A 9,189-nucleotide genomic window follows, 5' to 3' on the forward strand; every position below is an offset into this window, starting at 1 on the left:
TTAACCTTTAGGAGTTAGAACTAACAAAGAAAAAATATATAATTACTCTTATATATTATTTAAAATATTAAATGAGACTAATATACCCAAAATAAAAGTGTAAGTATGATAATTCTTAACGAGTTAACGGTTTATCCGATAAGAAAATCGAATAATCCGCCTTTATACCAATAAACCATTAATTATAAAATTTTAATCCGTTCTCCAACCGTTTATTTGATAACCCAAATCAATAATCTGATAAGTCAATTTTGCACTTATCGATTACGGTTTGATTTTGAATACCCCTAATTCAGACCCATTAAGTATTTAAATCTTAATAAAAATAAAAACACTTAATAATTTAATATTTGGACCATTCAAATTCAGATTTCCATTAATTACAAATAAATAAATGAAGCCTAAAAAGTACCTAAATAGACGTCCAGGTAATATAATGTATTTATGACAATATTTTCCTTTAAAGCATAATAACTCTTATAAATAGGCTAAGATTCCTACTCATCCCACATGATATAGCAATCTTCTCTATAAGTCATCCGAAACTACACAACAATTTTTGTGTACCTTAGGCTCTAGCTATATACATCGAATGGCGGTGGATAGATGCACCGGCGGCGACGAACTGCCGGAAGGTTGCATTGCTAAGGCGCTATCGTTAACGAGTCCGAAGGACGCCTGCCGGCTGTCGCTGGTGGCTTCACCTTTCCGGTCAGCTGCTGAATCCGACGCCGTTTGGGACCGGTTCTTACCGCCGGATTATTATGACATCATTTCCCGGTCCATTGACGGTCCAGATTCACTCGCGTTCGGTTCAAAGAAAGAGCTTTACCTATACCTCTGTGATAATCCTATTCTCATCGACAGTGGCACCAAGGTTTGTAACTTATTTAACTTTTAATTAAGTTATTTTTTTCGCTTGTTTTAATTTTATTTAATATTCAATTTGTTGTTGCTAATTAATTAAGGTCACATTGGAAGCACTCTTGAAGTAAATGCATGCCACTATTTATCTAGAAATTCATCTCGTGATTGAATACATAAATTCTATAATTGTCATACCAAATAATTGTCATTTTGGAAAATGAACTAATTACTTTTTTTCATTTTTACGCTTAGGCCTTATTATTAATAAAATAGAATGTTTGATATCCATATTAGAGCTCGACTGATTTAAATTTGTGCCGCATATGACTCCATTTGGGGAGGGGAGGGGGGCTCCCTAGCCAGGATTTTTTCATAACTATCTGGCAAATTATGAATAAAGAAACAGAGTGAATTGGGAAAAAGATCTGCTAGATAGTTCGATGGAAATTATCCATGTTGCATTAGAGATAAATCTATATTTAGGCTTGTATACCTATATATTGTTTCCTTATTAACACTTTTTGCGTTTTTTTTACTTTAGATAATAACAGTGTACATGTGAAAACATAAATTGACGGGGAAATGATAATAATCGAATTTATTTCTAGAATTGCTATTTCAAAGATTGAATTGGTCCAGTAAACATAACAGAAGTAGAAGTCTCTACTAAAATCAAAAGTTGTTTCATGCATATATTCGTTATAAACGAATGGTTTGATTTATATGTCTATAATATATCATGTGTGAAAATGATAGTCAATTTTCACATCATTACAGCTAACTTAATGTGAAAGTGATGTTTTATAGTGTATGTTGTACTTTTGTTTTGCATGCATATTAAATTAGTAGTTTTCAAACAGTGATGATAAACTTATGGTTTCCATTTCAGGTTGCATAAACCACACTATCCTTGTCACCATTGTCCCTTTTTCCCTGTCTTTTTGGTCTTATGACTGTTGAGTAGTAAAGGAAATTAAAGAGAAACAAATAATTAACGGGATCAGTCTGGCCCCACCAATAGATAGTGTGGCTCCACCAACAAGTTTTAAGTAAATGAAAATGACATTCTTTATCTTTTTATGCTTTTGAATTTTGGTCCAAATGTGATATAGTAACTGATTTTACTCTTGCTTTCTATGTTTAGAGACCCACACTATATTTTACGCTTCACTTTGTTAATTTCTTACTTGCTAAGTATCCATCTGACTAACATAGTACTGTTAACCAGAGCTTCTCATTGGAGAAATGGAGTGGAAAGATATGTTACATGTTAGCTGCAAGGTCGTTGCAAATTGTTTGGGTCGACACGCCTAGACATTGGAGATGGATTTCCCTTCCCGAGTCTAGGTAACATATACAACTTTTGATAATTGGTTAGAGAAGTAAGGAGGGCAAATGCCTCATTTTTTCATTTGATGTTTGATTGATGCAATTTGTGTGGTAATAGGTTCTCAGAAGTTGCCGAGCTTCTTGATGTCTGCTGGTTTGACATATCTGGCAAAATAAACACCAATATGCTCTCCCCTGACACTAGATATGGCGCTTACCTCGTGTTCACGACAAAATCCAGGACCTATGGATTTGAAAACCAACCTGCAGAGAGTTCAGTAGGGATTGCTGGGCATGAAAGAGATACGCATACATTTTATTTGAACCCTCAGGGAGGAAGGAGACAGAGACAGTACAGGTACCAAGTAGTCCCGAGACGGTTAGGAATATTCACCCACCACATGGCTCGCATATTGAGAGAGGAAACGGAAGATACACCGAAAGGGCATCATCCAAAGCAGAGAAGTGATGGGTGGATGGAAATTGAATTGGGAGAATTCTTTGTCAAGAGGGGACAAGAAGCTGAACTAGAGATGAGCTTAACAGAGGTGAAGGGAGGTGACAGGAAAAGTGGCTTAATTGTTGAAGGGATTGATATCAGGCCTAAGGAGTAAGGAGAGCAACAACATACCAGTGAAATCCCACTCAGCGCGATTTGAAAACGGTAGACTGTACACAAATGTTATCATTACCTCATAAAGAAAGAGAGGGTATTTCCGTCTAACTAAAATGAGAAACCTGCATAGTAGAAGGCTAAAATCCCCCAGTATAATTCTTGTAGCGACACACTCCTGGCTGAGATCTATAGAAGGAAGTGCACAATTTTTCGTCCATCTCGAGTACATTTGTTTGTTTTATAAAGGTTGTGGCACAGCTAGCTTGCGTGCACCTACTGATGTATGTATAGTGCCTTTGGCGTTTAATGTTTTATGTATTGCGTTCCTTCCGTTGTTTGGCAAGTAATATATTAATTTGTTTCAACTATTTGTCTGAGATTGCTGCTAAGTTATGAATTTTTGAAGACTGTTTTCACTAGAGTGACAAAATCAAATTCAACTCGCCCAATCCTTTTAAGTTTGGGTGGGTTATTGATCCGTCAATTTATAAGCTTAACCATTTTAAGTTTTGGGAAAAGACTCAAATATGCCAACGAACTTTGAGAAAAAAACTCATTTATGTAATCCGTTAAAAGTTTGGCTCATTTATGCCATTTCAGTTTGATAAAAGAGTCATCCACGCCATTATTTTTTAATTTTAATTTTACAAAATCATTTTTTACACGTGGCCAATTATAATTCGGCCGCGTTATTAGTTTTTTTTTATATAAAAAATAAGAAAATTCTAAAATCATTTGTAAAATTGGGTTTTGGGATCGATTTGACCCCGTTTTCCAAAAATATTGATATGGGTGTTGATGGTTTTGATTTCTTATTGTTAATTTATATTTTGAATAGATTTTGTTGATTCGAAGACCTGGCGAGGAGGGAAGACCCACGTTTTGGAGTGATTGTGTGCTTGAAATGAGGCATGTGAGTTTCTAAACCTTTGTCAAACATGTAAAATCTTGTGCTTCTTGATATGTGTGTTGGAGAGTAATGAGAATCGATCGTGGGTTTAACTTGCATATATTAATTGATCCTAATGAAGATAAAAAAGGGAAATAAATAGACAACATGATGACTTATATTGATGTGTTTGATGTGAATAATGATATTGACTCATTAGTGAAATGTTCCGTGATTATCTTCACATAAATCGTGTCTTTCTATGGACATGAACATATTCTCATTAGTTGTGTGAACATTCCTATTTGCATTGATTCTGGAAATCGTGATGAGATCCGATTGATGATTATGCCGATTAAAAATGATTTCAGCGATGCGGATGAGAAATATTTCCGACAATTAATGGATATGCCGATGGAATGGTAAATGGCTCCGACGGATACATGGACCTTATGAGTCCTTCATAGGTTCCAGTCTAAGTCTCAGTGGATGCGTATCATTAGGACACACATGAATCTCCTTACTTGACATTGCATTGCATTGCATATCATTTGTCATCTGTGGACATGTGAATACCCCTTGGTGTCCTTGTGATTGATTAGCTTGATATTGATATGGTGTATCTGTGATGTTGAAGAGGTTCTATTGGCCTATGTACTATGTGAATTATAAACTTTTAGGTTGGGCTAAATTGTATGCAGGTTGTAGTTGTGGAGGTCCAGTTGGTGTGACAGGAGTACCCGTATTCTATATAGCTTTACTTTGTGTTTTGTGGTTCACTTGCTGAGTACTGTGTTGTTTGATACTCACTCCTTGCTTCTACACTTGTGTAGGTTGTGAGGATGAACCCTTGTGATTCCTCCATGCTCAATCCTGCATCCGAGGCTTATCATCTGGAGTTATTGAGGTAGTTGTTACGTCATCCCGATAGATGCCTATGTTTTGGTCCTACTTTTGAGACAAAGACATTTGAGATTTGTAATTCCTTTCATATCTTTTGTAATACATTAGTGACTTGTACACGTGAGAATCAGATTTTTAGGTATTAAGATTTTTATTAAGTTATCCGCATACTTCGTTATAGTTGAGATTTATTTCCGCTTTATCTTCTGTATTTATCTATTTAATAGAGTTTTAGGTTGGCTTACCTTGGTGGGATAAGGAAAGTTCCATCACCCCCGTGTTTGGGTTGTGAAAAAATGGTATCAAAGCTCTAGATTAATATGTCTCACGTGTGTACAGGCCCTGTCTAATAGAGTCTCAAGGATCGACGCAGACACATCTGTTGTTTATCATAGGGAGGCTATGAAGACGGTTATAAAACTTCTTTTTATTGATACATTCTTATCGTGCATGGTTACCTTTGCTAGTGCTGAGTTGTTGTGGATCCCTTTTAGTAGATGGATAGGACGAGAACTACAACTACCGATAGAGGAAAAAAGGTTGTCCCCGAAACAACTATTGAGACCTCAGCTAGGGATAAAGATAGAGCCCGAGCAAGAGGCAGAGGTCGTGTCCATGGAGTGGCACTAGTGAGAGGTCGTGGTAGAGGTACCTTTCCTAAGTCAAAAATTGATTCTAGAGAGGACCGGGTTTCTTCGGAGTTTGCAATTACACTATTGCATCAAGCCACCTTGATGAGGGTATTGGGTGTGCTTGAGGGATTTACTCAAAGTATGGATGCGATAGGCACACAAGAGGGTTGTCAGACTAGAGTGGGGCCCAGACCCCAGAGCAGCATCAGGCTCCAGTTATTAAAGGTCTGATGGGACAACCATCGGCGGGTCATATAGTTGATGATGTTAGGCCACCGAGAAATGGAGTTCAAGGTGCACCTTTGCTTGTATTGAGCAAGATGAACATCGCAGGTATGGGAAATTCAGAAAGATGGATCCACCTCAGTTTCAATGTGGAAAGATTGAGGATCCTTATGAGTTCCTGACTATGTGTCGGGATTTACTAGAGATAGTTGGGCTAGTTAAGTTTCACAGAGTTCGTTATGCTACACTCTAGTTGCATGGGCCAGTTAGGGAGTGGTGGAGAGTTTACTTGGGATCTAGGCTGATTGGATCTTCACATGTGATACGAGACGACTTTCCTAGTTCCTTCTATGATGCTTTGTCCCTTGGAGCGTGAGGTAGGAGAGTCACTTGAGGTTTGAGAGCGTGACACAGGACAACTGGAGTGTTTATGACCAATTTTTTATTGAGTCGTCCAAGCATGCCACAACCATTATTCATGACAAGACAAAGAGGATTTGTAAATTAGTGAGAAAATTAACTTCTCTATTCAACAGGCAGTGTTTAGGGCATCCTAAGAGGGGGAGTTGATGGAGAGAGAGGAGTTTGGCAACCCCAAGAGGGCCCCTACATCCAATCGGTTTTCTAGTACCTCATCTAGAGGTAGGGGATCCTATAGAGGGGGTTGTTTGTTTCAACGTCGAGGGCTAGTTCACACATCTATTCCAACATTCGAGGGTTGTCGGCACCTCAAGGATTGTACAATGCCGATCTAGGTTCATCTATTCATAGTAGAGGTCTGCGGGATGGGGCAGTTATGGTAGTTTCTCTGGTCCATCGCAATAATTCTCCACTCTAAGATCTTGCTATGATTGTGGAGATTCTGATCACTTGATACGACAGTGACCTATGCAGACTCATTTAGGTCCACAACTTACATACTCTGCTATAGCTAGAGGACAAGCACCTCTGATAAGGGGTCAAGCTCGAGCTCGAGCTCAGGCAGATAGGGGTGGTTGTACTCCTGGTAGGGGTGCGAGTGGTGCTATGTTTTAACAAAAAGTAGGTAGAGGTGCCATTAAGACTGAGTGGAAGAGGGGCCCAATGTTATGCTTTTCAAGAGACACCAGAGGGTGAGGCTTCTGATACAATTATCACTTAACTTCCCAGTTTTCCATCGATCTGCGTCTATATTATTTGATCTAGGATTTACATTCTTCTATATGTCTACCAATTTTGCTTCTGGATTTTATATGTGATTGTATGGCTATGCTTATTCATGCTTCTACACTCGTGGGTGAGCCCTTAGTTGTGGATTGAGTGTATCGATCCTGTCTTATTTATTTGGTAGGGGTACGACACTTGGGTAGACGCAGTTTTTTATTATCCAATTCTATATAAAAAATAAGCAGTTGATCCCACGAAAGCAACGCTGGCTTTGTTGTGGGTTCAACTGGGTAGATATAATTATATTGGAAATGGTAGACTTTATTATTATCATGGGTATGGATTGACTCTCTCCTTATAATGCAATTCTTGATTGTTATGCTAAGATTGTAACCTTAGTAATGCATGGTATTTCGAAGATTGAGTGCAAGGGTACTAATAGTTCTAACCCTAGTAATGTTATTTCTTTCATTCGTGCTCAGAGGTTGATTGATAGGGGGTGCTTATCGTACTTGGAATTTATTCAAGACACTAATGTTGACCCGTATTCTATGGAGTTTATTCCCCGTGGTTTAGAAGTTCGCAGATATATTCCCTATTGACATTTTAGGTATTCTCCAGATAGGGATATTGATTTAGCTATTGATTTAGAATCGGGGACTAAGCCCATCTCTATTCCTTGGTACCACATGTCTCTAATATAATTGAAAGATCAGTTGAGCAAGGAGTTCATTCAGCCTAGTGTGTCACCTTAGGGGTGCTCCAGTCTTTTTTGTGAAGAAGAAAGATGGTATTATGAGAATGTGTATCGATTATAGACAGTTGAACAATGTGACTGTCAAGAACAAGTATTCTTTTCCCTGCATTCATGATTTGTTTGACCAGCTTTAGGGTACATCATTATTTTCCAAGATAGACTTGAGGTGGGGTTATCATCAGTTGAAGATTAGGGTATTAGATATCCCTAAGATAGCTTTTCTGACCGGTTATGACCACTATGAGTTCTTGGTAATATCCTTTGGGTTGACTAACGCCCAGGAAACATTCATGGAGTTGATGAATGAGGTATTTCACTTGTATTTGGATTCTTTCGTGATTGCGTTCATCAATGACATCTTGGTATATTCTAAAACTACGGCTAATCATATTCTCCATTTGAGGATGGTACTTCAGAATTGATGGATGAGAAGTTCTATGCGAAGTTCTCAAAATGTGAGTTTTGGCTTGATTCGGTGGTATTCTTGGGAGATGTGTTGTCCAAGGAGGGTATTAGAATGGATCCATCCAAGATTGAGGCAGTTAGGGATTGGACAAAGCCTACTTCTCCTACTGAGATTTGGAGTTTTGTGGGGTTGACAGGTTACTACTGATGGTTTGTGCATGGTTCTCCACTTTTACATCCCCTACTTCTCCAGTTTTTTTGTTTTTGATGCAAAAGGGGAAAGTAATTATCTATGCTTCTAGACAGTTGAATTCTCATAAGAAGAACTACCCTACTCATGATTTGGAATTGGCGGCGGTAGTATTTGTATTGAAACTATGGCGTCACTACTTGTATGGTGTCCATTTTGAGGTCTACACCGAACATCGGAGTCTTCAGTATATATTTAGTCAGAGGAATCTAAATTTGTGACAATGTAGATGGCGTGAGTTACTGAAGAAATATGACATGACTATCTTGTATCATCCAAAGAAGGCTAATTTAGTGGCTGATGCTTTGAGTAGGAAGTCTTATAGCATGGGGAGTCTTGCCTCCATATGATTTGAGAAGAGACTGTTGGCTAGAGATGTTCATTCTTGTTCGATTGTAGATTTTAGAGGATGGTGGTAGGATTTTAGAGGATGGTGGTAGATAATTTGAGATAAGGTGGTGAGAGGTGAAGCTAAGAAGGATGCTGGACTCTGAGGGAGCATTGAGGAATAGGGGTAGGATTTGTTTGCCCAAAGTAGGCCAGTTGGTCTGATTGATCGTAAAGGAGGCCCATTGTTCGAGGTACTCTATTCAACATGGAGTGGCTAGGATGTACCATGACTTGAGTCAACATTATTGGTGGTGCGGCATAAAGAAGGATTTTTTTATTTTTTGGCTAAGTATTTGGCTTGCTAACGGGTCAAGTGTGATTATCAGCGACCTCATGATGTGTCTCAGATAATGCCCATTCCTACTTGGAAATAGGAGAATATGTCCATAGATTTATGGTAGGTGCCTACTATCATGGGTGGATATGATTCTATTTGGTTGAGTGTTGATAGATTGACCAGGTCCACCTATTTTATTCTGGACAAGGTAAAGTACACAATTGAGAACTTGGCTCAGATATACATTAGTCAGATAGTTTGGTTACATGGAGTGCTTATTTCTATCATTTCTAACCAAGGTTCACTGTTTACTTTGCATTTTTGGAGGGCTCCACAACATGGTTTGGGGGTACTTAGTTGGACATGAATATGGCACTTCACCACCAGATTAATGGGTAGTCTGAGCATACTATTTAGGTATTGGAGGACATGCTTCAGGCATGTGTGATCGACTTTGGGGTCTGTTGGGATTAACACTTATCGTTAAGTGAGTTTGCCTATAA

General features: G+C 38.4%; 1 protein-coding gene across 1 annotated transcript; it reads left to right on the forward strand.

Annotated features, from left to right (window-relative positions):
• Positions 1–506: 506 nt before the first annotated feature.
• LOC129903093 (F-box protein PP2-B10-like) lies at positions 507–3,177 on the forward strand. The gene is made up of 3 exons (XM_055978584.1): positions 507–877; positions 2,096–2,214; positions 2,315–3,177. Exons 1-3 carry the CDS (start codon positions 593–595, stop codon positions 2,808–2,810), a joined length of 900 nt encoding a protein of 299 aa, XP_055834559.1. The 5' UTR covers positions 507–592; the 3' UTR covers positions 2,811–3,177.
• Positions 3,178–9,189: the final 6,012 nt, after the last annotated feature.

Source organism: Solanum dulcamara, chromosome 1 (assembly GCF_947179165.1).
Source record: "Solanum dulcamara chromosome 1, daSolDulc1.2, whole genome shotgun sequence".
Classification (NCBI taxonomy): domain Eukaryota; kingdom Viridiplantae; phylum Streptophyta; class Magnoliopsida; order Solanales; family Solanaceae; genus Solanum; species Solanum dulcamara.